Source organism: Oryctolagus cuniculus, chromosome 1 (assembly GCF_051225735.1).
Source record: "Oryctolagus cuniculus isolate XC-2025 breed Fujian yellow rabbit chromosome 1, ASM5122573v1, whole genome shotgun sequence".
NCBI classification, from domain to species: Eukaryota; Metazoa; Chordata; class Mammalia; order Lagomorpha; family Leporidae; genus Oryctolagus; species Oryctolagus cuniculus.
This window is the reverse complement of record NC_142867.1, coordinates 12,846,154-12,866,359: the sequence shown is the minus strand read 5'-3', so window position 1 is coordinate 12,866,359 and position 20,206 is coordinate 12,846,154. Positions and strand designations below refer to the sequence as shown.

Sequence of the window (20,206 nt, the reverse complement as noted above, 5' to 3'; positions counted from 1 at the left end):
AAGAAAGAAAGAAATGCTGAACTGTCTGCTGTCAATTATGAAATTAATAGCTTGAAATTTTCTCTATAAAAAACTGACGGTAAAGTATAGTGAAAAAGAGTACTCAAAATGATATCAATAACCACTATTAATAAACCACTACTCATTTTTCATGTTTGTGGCCCATTTTTATATACTTTAAAAAAATACACCAGAATCTGCTTTTTTCTTTTGAGAAATATGTCAAATGTTTTTCTGTGTACATTTTCCCATGAACAGAGGACCAACACTAGAATGCTTAGCTTTTTGGAAGTAGGATCCACCAAACAGAGTTCTACATGCTAAACTATCTTCTCTATAGAGACAAGCAGTATAAGACAAGTGCACAGTGTAGGATTGCAAAGCTGGTAAAATCTAATCATGAAGGGCATTTTTAAAAGAAGGTGCTTATTAACTGTGTTAACAAACTTTCTCAGTTGCAGAATTTCAGGCAGTATGAAGCATCTTTGCCACACAATTTCAGGGAAACAGGGATCAGTGGTATAGTCCATGGGAGGATACTATACATATTAACTCTGCCTGGGACTAGGAGCACAGAATCCTTAAGCTATGGCTGCTTTACAAACACACACACACACACACAGCCCTGGTCCCACAGCTGTTCCAGAAACCACAGTATCTCTAAAAGTGCCAAGCTTTTTATAATGGTCATTTTGTCATTCAGAGGGCAAACAGGGAAACAAATGAATCTGAGTATTTAAAGTGGAAGGAAGCAGGGAATTCATTATACTGCTGATGGAGAATTAGGCAGCCAAAAAAGATAACCCAGAGATTAGCAACAGCAGGAAGCCATAACCACTGGTAGTCTAGAGAAACCATAAAGAACAACAGTTGGTATTATTGCAGCCCAGAGGCGAGGGGGATCTGGCAGGGAGGTAAAATCTCTAGTAGGCTGTAGGGAAGGCCTGTCCAGCAAAAACCAGAGCCACACAGCTGCTGCCAGAGCACTGTCTCAAAGGGCACAGAGCGGGAGAAACATCCTTCCTCCTGGCTGCAATCTCCTCCTGTTATCTTGTATTGGTGGAGCCCAGCCAGACTGCAGCACACACAGAAGCCTGAAAAATATAGCCTAGAGAGATCAGCTTCTCTGTGACACAGTACAGTACAGGGTAAGCGTGAGGACATGAGTTGCAGGCAAACAGGTACAGGATTGCACATTCCTAAGGGCAATGTCAACAAGGAACAAACAGTAAAGGAGGACAGGGAGGTCACCTAGACCCAGAAGCTATTTCTGAACAGGAACCACATTTATGAGATTGCAATGATCTGCCTTGGCTGCCTGAAGCCCTCGGCAAGTAGAGATTCTTTTCAGGTCCCCAATAAGACAAGTTTGTGTTTCTCCAGTATATTTACTGATGTCTTTCTCTTGGCTGGAAGCCAACATTTTTCCAACAAAAAATTCTACATACTTACATATAAGCTTGTTTTCTAAGACCCAATTAATTAATTAATTCAACATTTGCTGTATGGTCTACATATACCAGGCACTGTGCTAAGGATCAAATAGTAAAAGATCAATTAGACATAGCTCCTGCCTGTCAGGAAAACCATCACTGAAGAGGCAGCAACCACGTTGTCCCGTAAGTCCCAATCAGACAGAGAATGGTTTCTGTATTTCTGTATGCCAAACACCTGACTGTGGACAGAACTTGCAGGCGGCCACCCCTGCCCCCAATCCATTCTTCCCTTCATTTACAACTGGTAGAACTGCCAATTTTTGACTAGGTCATGGTATCCAGAATAGAAGTCCTCGTTTTCAGCCTCTTTTCCTGCTAGCTGGGGCCATACAACTAGGTTCTGCTGACAGAGATTTAAGTGAAAACAGTTTATACAGTTTCCAAGAAACACTGAAAAGGCTGAGCCTGCTCATCCTCTTTATCCATCTTCTAGATGTCTGGAACGAGATTCTGATGGTTTCAGGTGGAGCTACCACTCAGACTTAGGAACTCAGGTGAAACAGCAGTGCAACAGGACAGAAAGAAGCCAGAGCCGAACCATGCTTAGTGGAGCAAACGGCAGGCTGGCCTCAGTGCTGCGGGTACACCAGGTCGAGACCCTTGGCAGATCTGAACGAGAGGGCGGGGCCGCTGCCCAGTGCCTTCCACCGAGTGCCGCTGCAGTTCCTGGTGTGCTCCCTGTCCAAGAAGTTGCTCAGATATGAAGCATCAACAAATGAATTGATTAATGAAGAGTTGGGAATAGCCTGTCCAATCATTGATGGGATCCCTAATATGATACCACAGGCAGCAAGGATGACAAATCAAAAGAAGCAGGAAGAAACAGAGCAGCACTAGATCATAATTTTTAAAAACCACAACAACTAAATGTTCTTAATACCATAGCCCTTTTAAAACACGGTGGCAGGTAGTAGTGGGAGAAGAGAATGTTTCTGTCTCTTCCTACTCTGACCATCCTTATTCCACTGATTTCTCTAGGACTTTTCTACTTGGCCTCTGTGGAAGAGAACTTCCCACAGGGCTGCACCAGCAGCACCAGCCTCTGCTTCTACAGTCAGCTCCTGCTGATTACTATATGTGTTCTTCCGCCTTCAGATGTGTATGGGTATTAAACTCTTTAGCCATAACTAAGGCACCCAGAGCCACGGTGGTACACAGATTTATGATATGTCTTGGGCATCCATCTCTGAAAGTTCAATCAGGTGGATGCTGGAGACACACTTCATTTGTAGGAAAGATGCTTTGCCTCACTTCTCAGGATTGGGCCTACAAGAGATTTAAGCTAGAGAAACTTCTTTTATTGTACTATAATTCTGACAGCCCCCGTGCTTTGAAGCTTCTGACATAATGGCTGTGTTAGAAGGATCCTTGTAACAAAGTATCTTGTTGGAGGTTAACACCCCTAGTCATCATCTGATGACCATTTCTTATCACATTCATCGAAAAGTTTGCTGTTTCTAATTTTGTTTGTTTAGCTTCAATCTTGTTGGTAAAGTCACATGGTGGGGATGACCGAAATAATCCCATAGGACCTAAGTTGATATAGTTATAGAGAATGCATTTAAACTAGTGTAAGCATAAAACTATACAATAAAATGGAAATTTCATGTACTTAACAAAAATTCTGAGCTTGTAAAATCACCTTCATTTCTTTGGTATCAAATTCTTATATTATTACTAATAAAATGATACTTTCCCATAAAAAAAAAATGAAAGAAAGAAGTCTGGTCCTGACACTATGGAGTACAGTGCCAGTACAGGACCACCTACCCTGGATTTTAGTAAGAATGAGTTAAGCCAATATTTATTTAAGGCAGAAGTTGCAGCTTTTTCTGTAAAGGGTGAGATAGTAAACAGGCTGGGAGGGCCATGTAGTCTGTCATAACTATTTAGTGCTGTTGCTGCAGAAGGAAAGGAGCCACGACAAGACGTGAGTGGATGAGGACACTGTGTTCCAACCAAACTTTATGAATGTTAATGTCACAAACTTTTGATTTTTTTTCAACCACTTATAAGAACCATTCCTAGCTTGCAGGCCGAAGAAATGGCATCAAGATTTGACCTGAAGACCTTAGTTTGCAGATCTCTGCTTTATTTTATTGTTTTTAAAAGATGTATTTATTTATTTGAAAGGCAGAGTTAAAGAGAGAGGGAGGAGACATACGCATACATATGCACGCCCTCATACGCGCATGCACACATACACACAGAAAGAGAGAGAAATCTGCAATCAGCTGGTTCACTACCAAATGGCTGCAATAGCCCAGGCTGGGCCAGACTGAAGCCAGGAGCCTGGAACTCTGGATCTCACATTTAGGGGACAGGGTCCAAGAACTTGGGCCATCTTCTGCTGGTTTCCCAGGCATACCAGCAGGGAGCTAAAACCCTGGTTTAAAGCAATACATTCTGGATTTGTTTCTTCAGATTGAACCTATACCTAATACATATTGGCTCAACACCAGGCAAATAGTAGGTACTCAGTCAATGCTTGTGAAATGAACAAGCACTGCCCAGATGTAAGAGCACAGGAGACAGACATCTCATGCTTACTGGAGGTGCTGGAGAAGGTGTGCTTCAAGAAACAACACGATAGCTGAATTCCAAAGAAAAGGGTACTAGGAACAGCAAAAGAAAAGTGGCTTGAGTTGGCAGTGAATTGATGAAAGTCCAGGCAGAAAGAAGACTGTGTGCAAAGTCCTGAGAGAAAACACAAGATACTTTTGAGAACCTGAAGGTAATCCTAATGACTAGAACCCCAGATGTGTAAGGCAGAGCCTTGCCCATTGGGAAGAAATACCAAGTGGGTTCCCTAAAGTATCTGGACTACACTCAAAGCAACGAAGATTAGGGGCTGGTATTGTGGTATAGTGGGGCTGAGCCACTGCATGCCAACACTGCCGGCATTCCATATGGGCACAGAGTTGAGTCTTGGCTACTTCACTTCTGATCCAGCTCCCTGCTGATGAGCCTGGGAAAGCAGCGGAGAATGGCCCAAATGCTTGGGGCCCTGCACACACATGGGAGACCCGCATGCAGCTCCTGGCTCCTGGCTTCACCCTGGCCCAGTCCTGGTTGTTGCAGCCATTTGGGGAGTGAACCAGTGGATGGAAGATCTCTCTCGGTCTACCCCTCTCTCTCTGTAACTCTACCTTTCAAATGTATCTTTTAAAAAAGAAAGCAACTAAGATCTACTGATGGGTCTTAAGCTGAAGAGAGACATGACTACATGTGGGATTTTAAAAAGATCACTGGCAACAATGTGGACACGCTGGAGGATGACCTGATCAGAGCCAAGGAGGTCAGCCTATATGCCATCTTCACCATAGAGATGGTCCTCAACTTCCTGGCTGGAATGAGCTGCTTTTGCTTCTGTGTTCCCTAAACCTTTGTATGTACAGTAGTTCTATAACATTAACACTATAATAAAAAAATTGAATTTTTTGTTTTCATGTCTTTTTTTTTTTTGAAAGGTAGAGTGAGAGAAAGGCAGAAAAATAAAGATATATCTTCCATCCACTAATTTACTACCCAGAAGTCTGCAACAGCCAGAGTACTATCCAGGTCTCCCAGCAGGGTAGCAGGAACCCAAGCACCTGGCCTATCACTTGCTGCCTCCCAGGCACAATTAACAGGACACTGGATTGCAAGTGTTAGAGCCAGTACCTGAATCAGCACTCTGGCATGGGAAGCAAGCATCCTAGTGACAGCTTAACCTGCTGTACCACCATATCTACACCTAGGTCTGTCTCTTTCAAATTAACTACATCTTGAAAACAGCACACTGTTTTTATTTTTGCATGTCTCCAGTATAGGAATTTGCTCACAAATAACTGTTATTGAAGTATCTGATTCTAGGTGATCCAGGAACATATCAGACTCATGGCCAAAATTAAAGCAACTAATTTTAACAGCCAATTTATGACTATAAGGGTAATAAAGACCATGCCACAAGATGCTACACAAATGGGATGTCACATCAGCACTCTTCCCACTAAAGCTGAGAAGACAGCCTAACAGTTTGGGTGTGCAAGACCCTCACCGGCATGGGGATCTTGGAGAGTTCTTTCCCAATGCAGTTCTTCATGATGCTCCACAGATTCAGGCTATAGTTTGGCTTGTATGGTATTCTGGTTCTCTTTTCCTTCTTGGTCTCCTCCAGCTGATGCTTGTACTGAGAACAAAAACAAAGCCATTCAATCACCCACAAAGAACAGAAAATCTGTTATTTATAACCTTCCCTTCCCCCATGCTTAAAAAACAGTATTTTCTGTTGTTCTTAGCACTTCAGAAACAAATTCTTGGGACTCAGACCCCAACTCCCTCACCTCTGTTAACTCCCTTGTAAGAATTACCTGTTCATCAAGGCTGATGTCACTGCTGGCTCCACTGATGTTGCTGCCAGTACGTCTGTATGGATGGGAAAAGTGGGAGAACGAGAACAAAGATCAGAACTAGAGTTTGGTCCTTGACATTTCTTTACAAAACAGAATGCCAAGTACATGTACAAACTTATTGATGGGTGATCAAATGATGACACTTAGAATAGGCATGCATTTAAATACCTACATAGAATGTTTTTTTATGTTAAAATAGTTGACAGTTTTCCAGTAAACACTGACACTATGATACTTCTCCTAAAATGTTTCTAACCTATTGATGGCCAGGTATGTTCATTTTCTTTGCCAGTCAAGAGTAACTTACTTGGGGCCTGCGCTGTGGCGTAGCAGGTTAAGCTGCTGCCTGCAGTGCTGGTATCCCATACGGGCAATTGTTCAATTTCTGGCTGGTCTACTTCCAATCCAGTTCCCTGCTAATGCACCTGGGAAAGCGGAGGATGGCCTAAGTGCTTGGGTCCCTATACCCACATGGGAGACCCAGAACAGCTCCTGGCTCCTAGCTTCGGCCTGGCCAAGCTCTGGCTATTGCGGCCATTTGGGGAGTGAACCAGTGGATGGAAGACCTCTCTCTCTGTAATTCTGCCTTTCAAATAAATAAAGAATAAACCTTTTAAAAAATAATTATAATAACAACTTACTTGTGTCCCAAATTTTCAGGCATGGTGATGATCTCAGGGGCATCAAAAAATTCATTTTCATCATCCTCATCACTCATGTCCCCTTTGCCAGAGCAACACTGATCTATAAAAAGAAAAGCCCTATTTGTTTACTTTGGTTACACTGACCAAATGCCTGGGATAGCAGATTCTTTTAAATATAGACCACAACATACAATAAAAGAGAGAAAGCAGTGGGGAAGCCAAGATAAGCAGCTCCAGTCTGTTACACGCGAGTCCTTGAGAATGTGGAGCTCTTCTAGCATTTGCAGGAAACTACAGGGCTTGGTCTCCCCAAGCGCCACCAAGCGCCTACCTTTACCAGAACCTGCGCTGCCAGAGGTATGTGCAGGCAGAACTGTGGCTCCCCGGAAGGCCCTCTCCAGGTGGTTGTGCTGCTTTGCCAGCTGCTCGAGGGTCTCTTCCAGTCGAATGCGCTGGTCTCTCTCATACTGCAGCGACTTCTGCCATTTTTTACTATGGGTCTGAGCTAGCACGAGGAAATCTCTGCAAGCCTGTAGGGAGAAAGTGTTGATTGTGTCACCTCAAGTCGCCAGACTCCTCTCAGGTTTCTGTAAGCCCAGTCAGTAACCTTACTCTGGGAACTTTAGCTGGCAAATTACATTAAAAGACTTGCCCTATTATTCTACAGTATCAGGGACAGCTGCAATTAAGCTCAAGTCCCCAAAAAAAGTGAACACGGCTCTCATGTTTCTTAAAGCTTTTCTAAAATTTTGAGGGGCAGAGAAAGACAGACAGATTAAGTCAGAAAGAGAGCTCCCCTCCAAAGGTTCACTCCCTAAATGCCTGTCATGGCTAGGGCTGGGCGAGGCCAGGCCAAAGCCAGGAGCCAGAAATGCCATCCAGGTCTCCAAAGAGGGTGGCATGGACACAACTGCCTAAGGCATCGCCTTTGCTTCCCAAGGTGTGCATTAGCAGGTACCTGGAAACAAGAGCACAGCTGGCACTTGCCAGGCACTCTAACGTGGCAGCTTAACTGTTGTGCCAAACACACAAGTCTGGTCATCTGTATTTTCCTGGTCGTGAGGACTAAATGCCAGGTGAGCGTACGTACGTGAACTGCACCAAAAGAAGAGCTCTACCAACTGAACAAAGGATGAAAAAAGCATAGGATGTTTTCAATAAGTTCTTTAATAAACTTCAGTGACCTAAAGCTAAGAAATTCAGACTCTGAAAACAGAGAAAATGCTCTGAACTAGACCAATTAGGGGGGAACTTATTTTCTTCTTATTTTGGTCACTAAAAACAATAACTGACCTTAAAAATCAGAAGCCTACTTGAGGAATGAAAGAAAGGATCTAGAGTAAAACTTCTGACCAATCTCTCCATGCACTCCCTGTGAATATTAGGACCAAATACTAATTCCTGGTTATGAACATAAAGAGCCTTTCACATTATATAGCAGCTACTTGCCTTGTACCCTCCACTCCAAGCAGCTGCTACAAATTGTTCACCATTTCTTAGAGACAGATTTCTTTCAGGCCTGTTCACTTCAGTATATGATATGCACTTTGCCGAGAATGCGGTTACTCATTTTTTAAGACCTACGGCAAATGTTACTTCCTTTGTGACACCTCCCCTCAGGAGCTAATGTCTTCTCTACATTTGCCTTACCACTTTGCACATACTTCTATTTTACACATGCATGGCAGTTTCGTGACTGATTTTCTACCACTCCAGATGGATTATGAGCAACTTAAAGACAAAATTTATCTTATTCACACACAGATCTCTAGTTCTTAACTTAGCTGCTTTGTACATAGTAGGAGGCAAGGTAAGCTTAAAAGTTGTGTTCTGTTTCACAGGAACTAAAAGGTGAATACAATATTGGCTCCCCGAATTTCAACTACTGCGTATAGGTTAATGGCTACTAAATTGGTAATTCCTGCCCAGCACTCACTGAGTTTCAATTTAGAACATCCAATTGCCTATTTAAGTTAACTTCAAAATGAATGGGTTCAAACTGTACTCACCACACTCCCTGAAGGACTCTGCTTTTCCCTTTGATATTCCCTACCCCAAGAACAGCTCCAGGGTCCTCTCAGCTGGTCAAATCAGAAACCGGCCGGCGCCGTAGCTCACTAGGCTAATCCTCCGCCTTGCGGCGCCGGCACACGGGTTCTAGTCCCGGTCGGGGCGCCGGATTCTGTCCCGGTTGCCCCTCTTCCAGGCCAGCTCTCTGCTGTGGTCAGGGAGTGCAGTGGAGGATGGCCCAAGTGCTTGGGCCCTGCACCCGCATGGGAGACCAGGAGAAGCACCTGGCTCCTGCCATCGGATCAGGAAAAAAAAAAAAAAAAAAAAAAAAAAAATCAGAAACCTAAGGGATAGCCTTTCCTTAGTTTTGCTTCCTTTCCTACCTCCAATTATCAGATCCTAATGATTATTTGTAAATATTTTTGGAACCTGCACACATCTTTCTATCCTCCATACTCAGAGGCAGTACAGAGTATACACTCTGGAGTTGGACTGTTGGGGTTCAAATCACAGCTCCATCCTGCTATCACACTGTAAACAAAGAAGAACATCTTTCTTAATATGTACACAGAAAACAACAATAGTAACTATCTCAAACGTTTGTTGCTTTACATATTAAGCACTTAGAACCATATCAGGCTAATAAAAAACATCCAATAAAGTGTTAGCTATTATAATTATGAATACACCAAAGTTGATCTCATCTTCTTCTAATCCTCTACTCACTTAGCATAACCTGCATGCCAGCACTCAGTTAACTCCAGTTTCATCTCTAGCTATTTTCTTGCTCTAATACTTAATTACCAGCAGTACCCAGGCTTTGGAGGTGAGGAAGGAACCCACATATGCTACACTACTACCTTATTCCTCATTAACAACACTGATCATAATTAAAACTTAACAGAAGACAATTCTTTGTCAGACATTTTGCTGAGTACTTCAAATCAATTGTCTAATAAAGACGTTCAACAATCCTGTGATGGTCTATTAACATCATCACTGTTTACAGATAAGGAATTGAAGTCACAGAAGATGCAGGCTGCCCCAGGATATACAGATAGGTGACAGAGATAGCTGGATTCCCGGCCTCAAGCTCACATTCCCTTTCTTCATCAGAAGACTCTCCATTATCTTTCTGAATGAAGCTGTGGCACTACCTTCTCGAATCCTCCTAGTCTGGGCTGAACACCTCCAATGTGCTCCATCACACCTCTACACAGCACTTTGTGCACTATATAATGATACATTTCCTTCTTTGTCTTCTCACTAAATAATAATCTCTGAGGGAAGGGACTACACACCTTGACCCTTAGGGATATCCCTTAGCACAGTGCCTATAAACAGCAGGTGGTCAATAGATAGCAAATGAATACAGGTTTCAAATTTGCTCCCCTAGTTAGATTCATTTGGTAGTAAGAAAAACTATACAGGTACCCTAAGTAATCAAGGAACTGAGTGAGGTATATTCCTCCTTTGACTTAATTGCCTGTTTAGACTGAAATGCACTAACATGATAATTTTTGACATACATTATTACATGCCTTGCTGTATCATCACCTAAAAGGTATGAGGGAAACAACACAGAAAAAAATGCATTTCAAGCAATAATCGGCTATGGAAAGGCCACAAGTAGTTCACCAAGGCAGAACAGAACAAGAAAACAAAACTTAACTCTGACTTTCAACAGAATGTTCTTGTTAATACAAGAACACTTAGAACTTGCACACTTAGAACTTGGGGAAGAATTCGCCTGAGGAACAAAGATAAGCACATTTTCAAAAGAAAAATCCAACTAAAGTTTTAGTTTTATGAAGGGGTATTTTATTCAGCAAAATGTTTTCTGCACATCAGAGTAGAAAACAACTGTCCTAGCCTGGGATACGCACCCAACATGGATAAAAGGTAACCTTTTATCTCAGAAGACTGTTGTGTCTTGGGCTGGGCTATTTAAAAGACATACTTGGGGAGCCAGCGCTGTGGCATGGCAGGTAAAGCCACCACTTGCACTGCTACATGCATATGGGCGCAGGTTCGAGTCCCGGCTGCTCCACTTCCGATCCAGCTCTCTGCTGTGGCCTGGGAAAGCAGTGGAAGGCGGCCCAAGTCCTTGGGCCCCTGCACCCAGGTGGGAGACCGGGAAGAAACTGCTGGCTCCTGGCTTCCAATTGGCACAGCTCCGGCCATCGTGGCCAATTGGGAAGTGAACCAGCAGATGGAAGACCTCTCTCTCTCTCTCTCTTCTCTGCTTCTCCTTCTCTTTCTGTGTAACTCTTTCAAAGGAATAAGTAAATCTTTTTAAAAAAATAAATAAAAATAAAAGATATACTTGGGACAGCAGGTTGGCCTACCAGTTAAGCCACCATTTAGGACCCCCACATTTCATATCAGATTATCTAGGTTAGAGTCCTGGCTCCACTACCAATTCCTGCTTCCTGCTAACGTGCACTCTGAGAGGCCGCAGGTGATGGCTGGAGTAACTTGAGTCCTTGCCACCCATATGGGAGGTCTGGATTGAGTTCCCAGCTCCTGGCTTTAGCCCCCGGCTACTGAAGATACTTGGGAGAGTAAAAACCAGCGGATGGGAGAACTCTGTCTCTTGTATAAATAAGTAAATAAATAAACATTTTTAAAAGTATATTTATTTACTGTTGATTGACTTTTATGATTTAAGAGGTTTCCCTGATCGCAAAAGAACCAAAAAACAAGCACACAGTTGCTACAAAAGACATCAGTTTGGAAAAAAGAACATGGACCAAACATCAGGAATGACTTCACAAACATCAGGACTGATCTGCTGAATGGTCCTAGAAGATACTGAATCTCCCTGCAACCCCCAAGTTGGAGAAAATAATTTGTCCTCTTTCTACTACTGTGAATCAGAGCTGTATTCACACTTCAGAAAATGGCATTAAAATAAAGGTTATCATAACTTCCCATTAAGTAACAAAAGAATTATATGAGAAAAAACAGGTTTTTCCTTTGGTCACAGGAAGCCATGTGAACTAAACTAGCTCTGAGCAGATCTATCACTTTCTATACAAAGGAAAATCTGACTCTGGTGAGGTAATTTCATCCCATTTAATTAGACAAAACAAACTAACAAAATCCTATCCAGAATAAACCCTTTCTCACATTATATTACTCTCACTTAGGAAATGTCTTTGAGCATTTTTATGTGGAAGGTAACTAAAACAACCTGCCAGGTGAGAATCAGTTACCAGTATGGGAAAAACTGCACTATTAAAGCCATGTAATCATTTCATACCTAACAATGCACCAGTGGTGCTTTGTGTTTACCTGGTGCCTTGTACCCACACAGCTAAAATATTGGGCAAACCAACAAAAGCTCTCCAAAGTCAAAGTCACAAGTAAACAGCATTGTTGTCCCTTCTTTTCAAAAGAAAGGTGCCCAAAGTTGAGTATTTTGTCTTATCAATAGAATTACCTGAAATCAAGGACTAAAGACAAGATTAACCAGTATTTTACAATTCTCACTAGTACTTGAGCCAGCCCCCATTTACCATCCTACACGTTAGAATACTTTAGCAAAATAGGACTATAGTTCAAACTTTTTCACCATGGTGAAAAGACCCACGGAGATTTTTTAGTTCCAACAGATTATAACTGACAATAAATAGATGAGTAAAACCACAACCCAGAGAGGTTAAGAGACTGAATTACTATCACTATCAGATGGCCTGCTGGTTGCAGAAGCAGGTCTGGAACTTTGGCCTAACCCACTCCTAGGCTGCAGCAATGTCCTTCTGACCAACTGAGCACAGCATGAAGGTGATTCCATCTGTGTAGCCTGTTCTATTTAGTGCAACAAACAATGTAACTTAAAGCCCCTGGGCAGTGAAGCAGTACCTAATGTCCTGGGCTTTATCAGATACAGTTTTCTAGCACTTGGGAAGAACTACGTTTCAAAGAGGGAAAGAATCAGAAAGCAACACAGACACCATCTGCACTCACATTGATCATGGCATTGGAGGTTATTCTGAAGAGTGTGGCTCGCTCGTTGACCTGTTTGATCTTTTCGTTGCTCTCAGCAGGCAACTTCAGGGACTCCAGCTCGCTGAGGGAACGCTGCAGGGCTGTGCCATGCTTGGCTATCAAGTCATTGCACGTGCTCAGGTCCTCTACTTTGCTGGAGAGTGTGCGGAGGGTATTCTGCAGCTCAGTCTTGTCAGTTTGTGAGACAGACTCTTCATCTCCTGATTCATCTTTAGGGATGGAAAGGTCAGTTATGTGAGTCTAGAATCAGCAACCTATTAACTCTGCCAACTAGCAAACTGATACTGCTCGTGCTGTGCCATCTCACTTACTGAGGGCCTGACATTACCAGATGGTTTCTTTACACTGGTCCACAGACCGCTTGCATCAAAACACCTGGGGTGCCTCTTAAGGGAGTAAAGTCTCTGGCCCCATTCCCAGACACTTTTAATCTAGCCAGTGTGAGGCAAGGTCCTGCTGCCAGGTATTCCTGATGCACAGTGAAATCAGAGAAACACTGACCTGGAGAAAGGGATGGAAAAGCTGAATAAATCTTGAAATTAGGGATGCATTATTGAGCCTTTTAACCCTAGTTTGAGGGTTCCACTCCAGTCTATGCCAGTGATTATCACGAATCCATGGTCATCTGTTGGGTGATCAATAGTCTTTGTATCAAGTAAATTGAGAATCATAGTCTAGCTCTTTGTAGACCAAGTCCACATCAATAAAAGGCTCATTAATTAATTTTTTTTCTGAAAGAGTTCAGGAACTTCATGAACTCACTTGACACTACAACAACCATGAAAGCAATGCAGGGCCTTATATTAAGTAGCTCTCTATTAAGAAATCAAGTAGACAATCATTATGTTGTGCCTTCTTCTATCAGCTTTATACTTAACATTTTGTAACTGCAAAGTGCTTTTTTAGAAGTGTCACTTCCTTTGCAGGAGCAAAGGAACAACAGCACTAAAATCAAGACAAAAGAAGTAAAGATAAACCTGACTTATCTGCCAGACAAAGGAGCAAAGCCAGTCGAAATAAAATCTGTTAGCAAAAAATTTATAAAATGACCAATTTTCCTTCCACTGCTTAATAGATATTAAATGCAGTATAGGAAATGACACAGGATAAGATAGATAACAAAAGTCAGCAGGTCAGTTCTAAGTGAACAAGCTCACTACCTCAGGGGAGAAATCCTACTGTTTTCCTTGAGAAAAATCAAAACATAAGTAGACTGTTCTTTTTAATGCAGCAAATGTTGCAAAATGGAAATTTTTCATAGAAAGTATCATTTAGAGTTTTTGGCTAACTACTGTTTCAACTTAATAGTTTCAACAAACAGTTAAGTAAGAAGATGTCAGGAGAAGGTATGGGTAGATACAATTTGTGAGTTATTATAATCCTAAGGCTGATCTAGCAATAAAATGATTATTTCTCAAAATTTTAAGGTAGTCAATTGTCATTAAAAGCATCAGCACAACTGTATGCCAGTAGGACAGTGGTTTTCCAGCCTCAGCCAGATAATTATGTGGTGGGGAGGGGGGAAGAGCTGTTGTATGTACTGTAGGATGTAGCAGCAGAACCTGGCCTGGACTCTCCAGACGCCAGCAGCTTGTGACAACCAAAAATGTCTCCAGACTTGCCAAATGTTCCCCCGGCAGGGGACAGAATTGGCCCCAGTTGAGAACCACCACTCCAGGAGAAATACTGCATGATGTGGAGAAGCTTGAGACATCTAGGAGATAGATAATAATCAAATGACACAGCACAAGGCGGGACAAAAGATTTGTGCATAAAGGGGCAAACAGAAAGCTCCCCAGGTATGGTGTTCTTTGCTGCTTACCTGATTCTGCCAGCATCTTCACAGCCTTGGCCTTGGCCAGCTCCAGGGCTGTCACCCAGCGCTGCCGCTCTACTTCTGAGCTAGCTTTCAGATGGTAGGTCTGGGCACCCCCATTGGAAATGATGAAGTTGCAGGAGTCTTCAACAGTGATGTTGGCTGTGGCTAGGTTGATGGTACCACGGCAAGTATGTCTCATTTCTGCCTTTGATCTGTAATAGCAAAACAAAGTTAAGCTAAACATAAAGGTGATGGATGATTTATCCATCAGCATATTCCATTTCTTTTCATAACTAGTCTTTTGGAAAATACGGTATTCTAAGGATTCAGCAAGTTCTGGTCACATTTCCCTCAAATGGCCCCCTAAAATTCAAGAAACAACCAGCAGGAATTTCCTTTCAGAACCTATGTATTTTCTGGGTCAGATTTTATTGCCCTGCTGTTCTTTTCATCATTAACCTGTTAAAAATAGGATAGCTACATGCAAATTAATTCAGCAATTTTTAGTATACAACTAAGTGAGTTTTGACAAATGTATACAATTGTCTAACCAACAGCACAATCGAAAGGTAGAATATTTCCATTACCTCAAAGAGCTCCCTTGTTCCCTTGTGCAGTCGAGAATTACTTTTTACTTAGAAAATGATCAAGTGTTCTCTCATCTCATGCAACAAAATTTCATACAAGGTTCTCATTCCTTAAGAATAGCTTCATTAGCAGGCGCCGCGGCTCAGTAGGCTAATCCTCCGCCTAGCGGCGCCGGCACACCCGGTTCTAGTCCCGGTCGGGGCGCCGGATTCTGTCCCGGTTGCCCCTCTTCCAGGCCAGCCCTCTGCTGTGGCCAGGGAGTGCAGTGGAGGATGGCCCAGGTGCTTGGGCCCTGCACCCCATGGGAGACCAGGAAAAGCACCTGGCTCCTGGCTCCTGCCATCGGATCAGCGCGGTGCGCCGGCCGCAGCGCGCCGGCCGCGGCGGCCATTGGAGGGTGAACCAACGGCAAAGGAAGACCTTTCTCTCTGTCTCTCTCTCTCACTGTCCACTCTGCCTGTCAAAAAATAAAAAAAAAAAAAAAAAAAAAAAAAAAAAAAAAAAAAAAGAATAGCTTCATTAGATACACTGAACCATCCCCATCACTATAACTCAGCCCAAATGAGAAATGCAACACCATGCTTAGAGTTAAATTGCAGAAGTGTAAAAAGGTACAGTAGAACATTGAGAGTATTAAATATTGGCTACGGCTCGAATGATATGAAGAATAATTCCCTTTCTGCAGCAGGGGAGAGAAAGAATATTCATGAAAGAATGACCAGGTGGTTAACTCTTTCTGGAAAATGCTCTTTCCCAAGGTCCACCGACCTCTATTGGTGGGAGCTCCTAAGCCATCCTATTAATAGCTAGGAAAGATTCAGCAGATCTGCTCTCAGAAGACTGGGTGTAAAAATTTTCTCAATCTCTACTGACTGACAGTTCTATTAATAGACTAACTTTTGAACTTTACAGCACTGCATGGTGACAAGCTAGACACTTCATATGAAAAATAAAAAAAAATAAAAAAATAAAAAAAACAAGCTCCTAGCATAACAGAATGTAAAGTGGAAACTGCTAAGTTTTCCACCACTTGCTGGCTATGCCCAGGAACCTGCATGTTGAGACTGCAGTTTTCCCTGCCTAACTTGGAACATAAAGAGGTCAAAGTCCTTTGCCAACTGCCACAGTAGAAAACAGAGCCATTTCCCTTTCAGTGGAGCCAAGTGTCCAAATACACCTGGCACATCCAGAATTCGTGCATGCCGGAAACAGCATATACCCTATCATTGCACACTAAAATTCTGTGCACTTGAGGTTTGTTTATTGTGCTCAGGATGTCAGATTTGCTGTTGTTGATTTTGCCCCATCAAACTGGTTTTCCCTCAAACGCACAAATGAACAGTATGTGATAGCCAGGGGTCTCCCTGGACTGGCCCATTTTCCATCCCCTGCACCTGCCACACTGTAACATGAATCCCTGTTTTTTCTATTCTTACCTCCCCACCCCCAAGCTTCAGTTACATTATGAATAATGCAGGCTGAATTATAGACCTACAGCTGACAGGACAGCTTACTCTTGCTTTCTGCTCCAAGGGAGCCACTTGGACCTTCTATCACATTCCTCCTTACGGGCACTTTTCACAAACCACTGCCTAGCAATCTCTTCTGCCTGGATCATCTTTGTGAAATAAAGACCTTTTCCAAATCATAAAGTCTGCAGCAGTTTAAAAAACAGCATGGAACCCTGGGAGTAAGGCAGACTCGACCTAACACTTCCCAAGCTGAGGCTGGGGAAGATACACCTGTGGTTATAAATGATTAGTGCAGAAGCTGGAAACACATGACTGCCAGGATGCAAGATAAGTTCTTCAGGCACTACAGTGTTGGGTGGCATTTTCTGGCTAGAAAGATCTTCCCTGAAAAGGCCAGCCCAAATAGTAATCTAATCTCTAGAAGCTAGCCAAGAAAACTAATACTATGGCCTGACATGGTGTTGTTGGGAGAGCTGGGACTCTGTAAGGGCTGAAGTAAAGGGACATCTATGCAACTGGGCAGGTAAAAAAGTATAAAACAGGTAAACAGAAAGCAGCAGCGTCCAAAGCACACAAGGATGGTTCATCAGAGGATGGGTCTAGGAAGCACATGATCTCAGCTAAAAAGAACCAGTATTGGAAACAGCATATAAGAGAATGTAGGTTTTGGAGGCATGAAAATCAAGAGGGACGACACATGGCTAAATATTTCTAGTAGGGAGATGGGGACCAAAAGAACTTCTGGGAAGAATAAGCTGCCAATGTAGTTGTTAGGAAATACTTCAATGTGATTTTGAGGGTATTCCTTAGATTTGATAACTCTGGGTCCTGCTGCTTGATTGGTTTGCAAGTGGAACCATCTTGGTTGGCAAAGACTGTGACATATTTCCTAGTCCGTGGCTTGGAATGCTTCAGAAGTTTTATCTGTAGTCAGATGGGTACCATTAGCTCTTCTAAGAGAGAAATTAAGAGTGGTTTAAGAGACCACTAAGTTATTAATGTTCACAATGAATACCGATCAAGACTCAAACTCATCGAAGAATCAACTAGCCTACAAAGTGGATCCCATAAGAACTTCCCTGAGAAAAGGCAATAAATTCAAGCCATCAGCTGATACACAATTTTTTTTAAATGGGGAATCAATATTAATAGTGACTTTATGAAGCAAGTCAAAATGTAAGTCAACCAATTATCATTAAAATGATGGTCACTGATAATAGAAAAACGTGTACTTGAGTAGGGGGATAAACTGCAGTAAACTAAAATTTTGGATTTATTATAGAACCTTAAACTGACAATCTGAATGATTAGAAAGGGCTATAATTAAAACAAATTATGAGTACAATGATGCAAATGATACAACTACTCACAATCAACATTGCTTAAGCAGTTAGCATAAGCTAAGGCATTTTACACAGCTTTAAAGCACAGATAAAAACTGTGTTCTTATCAACACCTTTAAATTCCCACCTTAACTTTCTCCTCAAAATTTTCTGAAAGCCAATACAGTGAAAAAGAGATTTGTCTACCCTCTCTTGCCTGGAAGCAGAATGACTACTGGCAAAGGAAAAAGAAATACAGAGTGAGCTGCTCTTCAACATCAGTGTTTTGGATCCCCCCAAAAAGATTTCAGTGAGAAATGCCATTACGGTTAAGCAAAGTCCTTAAGGGAGACTTTTATACTTTTCTAAAATATACATAGTAACTATGACCTGTAAACTTACTTGCTACAGATATACAAACACCTTTGTACCTGACTGATTCATATAACAGGAACCTGGTTTTATGTTGCTGTGAACAGAAGTAGTTTCAAACCCTGACTCCTCCAAGACGTTGGGAAAGTGGCCCATGTAAGTGCTGGTTTCCTCATCAGGAAGATGAGAATACCTCTTAACTCCCAGGTGGTTGTTGGCAGCCAACAAAATACTGTTTGCAAAACATCCAGCCACACTGTTCAAGCCCAGAAAATGTGTATGTCCTGCCCCATCATCTTTCTTTACTCCTCTTATCTACAGCAACACGAAAACCCAAAGCAGCATGTATGCTGCGGTCACACGGTGAATACTCAACATTTCTAAAATAAACACTGTCGAACAGAAGTAATTATACCAAAGACACGGATTCTCCCTTGAATAAAACGTAATCCTAACTAACCGGAAAGATGACAGCCATGTGGGACACAGCACTGAAATCATTCCCATGGGAGGAGGATCTGCCTCCCTGGAGCGCAGATCTCCATTTCGGGGTGTGCAGAAGGCGAGATAAGGAATTACAGGGGTGCTGAGGCCACTCTACGCGCGGTGTCCTTGCGCCTGAACGTGGAGGGGGCCAGGGTGGGCACACCAAGGGCTACGAATAACCTTGAGTTTTAAGAGGCTGGGCATGGGCGGCCAAGACTTGGAGCTAAGTTCCTGGACAGCAGTGGCTCTGAGCACCCCCAGCGGTGCCTGGCTTGCACGGTTAGTAACTGCACCCATGTGGCGGTGGGAAGAAAGGGAAGAACAAACGCTCTCCACACGCCCGGGAGGCCAGCGGACGGGCAGAAGGATGTGGCAGAAGGAACGGGCAGAAGGAACGGAGGGCCGGGGGCTGCCAGTCTGGGGTCTTTCACTGTCATCACGGCGGGCTCCGGCCGCGGGCTGTCCACTCGCGCAGACGACGCGGAGCCCGGGGCGACCTTCCAGGGGGCCGGCGCCGGGGCCGTGGGCTGCGGTGGGGGAGGCACGGTGAGTGACGGCGCCCCGGAAGCAGTTACCTGTAGTAGCTCAGGAGCCCGTTGCTCAGCACGAACCACCGCCGCTGGTAGCCTTTGATGTAATTGGTCCACTTGAAGAGCCAGCCTTCGCGAGCCGAGCCCGAGCCCCCAGTGCCCGAGCTGCCGGAGCCCCCCGCCGGCGGCGTAGGGGCCGGGCCCGCCGCCGCCGCCACTCCCCCGGCCCCGGGCCCCTGGCCGCCCGCAGCCGCCGCGGCCACCGTCCCTGACGCGGCCCCAGAGCCCGGCCCCGCGTCTCCGCGGCCGCCGCCGCCGCCTCCCACCACTGGGGGACCCGCGCCGCCGCCGCCAGGAGCTGCAATGGCTGCCGGGCCCGGCCCCACCACTCCTCTCAGCTCCGTCGCCGCCATGAGCCGCCGCCGCCCGGAGATACAGGACCGGAACCGCCTACGAGAGCCGCCGCCGCTGCCACCCGGAGCGCCCAACACGGCTAGCGCATCAGCCGCCGCCGCGCAGCGTCCCCGCCCCGCCAGGCCCGCCGTGAGGAGGAGGGCTCGGCAGCCTGGAAGGAGGTCGTCGATTGGTGCTGCCGAGTGTCACTTGAAGAAGATCTCTTGGACATTGGCATTTCTCTCGGGCTTGTCATTCTACACCGCCCAGTGAGAGCCCGGGGTGGGACGCGTCCGCCAGACTCTCCGTTGATTGGTTCAGATGAAGGCCAATCAGGCGAGTGCACAAGCTAATTGGTCCTTTTCTGAAGTCCCTAGCGCTCTGGGAGGAAGGGAGAATGCGGAGTGCCTGACCAATTTGATCGCCCATTGGCTAGTGTTCCTGCCACTCTTTTCAGTTTATGCGCCTGTCATTGCCACGTCACCACCTCCCATCACTCTTCTCCTCATCCTCTTCCGCCCTTACGGATTGGTGTTGGCATCAGCTGCTCAATCTTTTCTACCATTTACTGAACGAGTTGAGGGAAAAAGGGAGGTGTCTAGTCTTCAAAACCTCACTTTCATTTCTTACTGGTTAGCATGAATGCCACTCACATATCAACGGAGA

General features: G+C 44.1%; 1 protein-coding gene and 2 pseudogenes across 2 annotated transcripts in view; 2 read left to right on the top strand and 1 right to left on the bottom strand.

The window, feature by feature from the left end:
• The window catches only part of OSBP (oxysterol binding protein), a 42,412-nt gene extending 22,714 nt beyond the window's left edge, over positions 1-19,698 (bottom strand). The window contains exons 1-8 of one of the 2 annotated variants that reach the window (XM_089326774.1): positions 19,193-19,698; positions 14,381-14,589; positions 12,517-12,767; positions 6,866-7,064; positions 6,532-6,634; positions 5,849-5,903; positions 5,536-5,667; positions 3,553-4,193 (exon numbers count right to left, since the gene is read on the bottom strand). In XM_089326774.1, the coding sequence (XP_089182900.1) occupies positions 4,071-4,193; positions 5,536-5,667; positions 5,849-5,903; positions 6,532-6,634; positions 6,866-7,064; positions 12,517-12,767; positions 14,381-14,589; positions 19,193-19,560 (1,440 nt within the window). In that variant the 5' untranslated portion in view covers positions 19,561-19,698 and the 3' untranslated portion in view covers positions 3,553-4,070. 2 annotated transcript variants of the gene reach the window in all.
• LOC149128300 (protein preY, mitochondrial pseudogene) lies at positions 1,995-2,467 on the top strand (annotated as a pseudogene).
• LOC108177917 (phosphatidylinositol N-acetylglucosaminyltransferase subunit Y-like) lies at positions 2,423-2,750 on the top strand (annotated as a pseudogene).
• Positions 19,699-20,206: the final 508 nt, after the last annotated feature.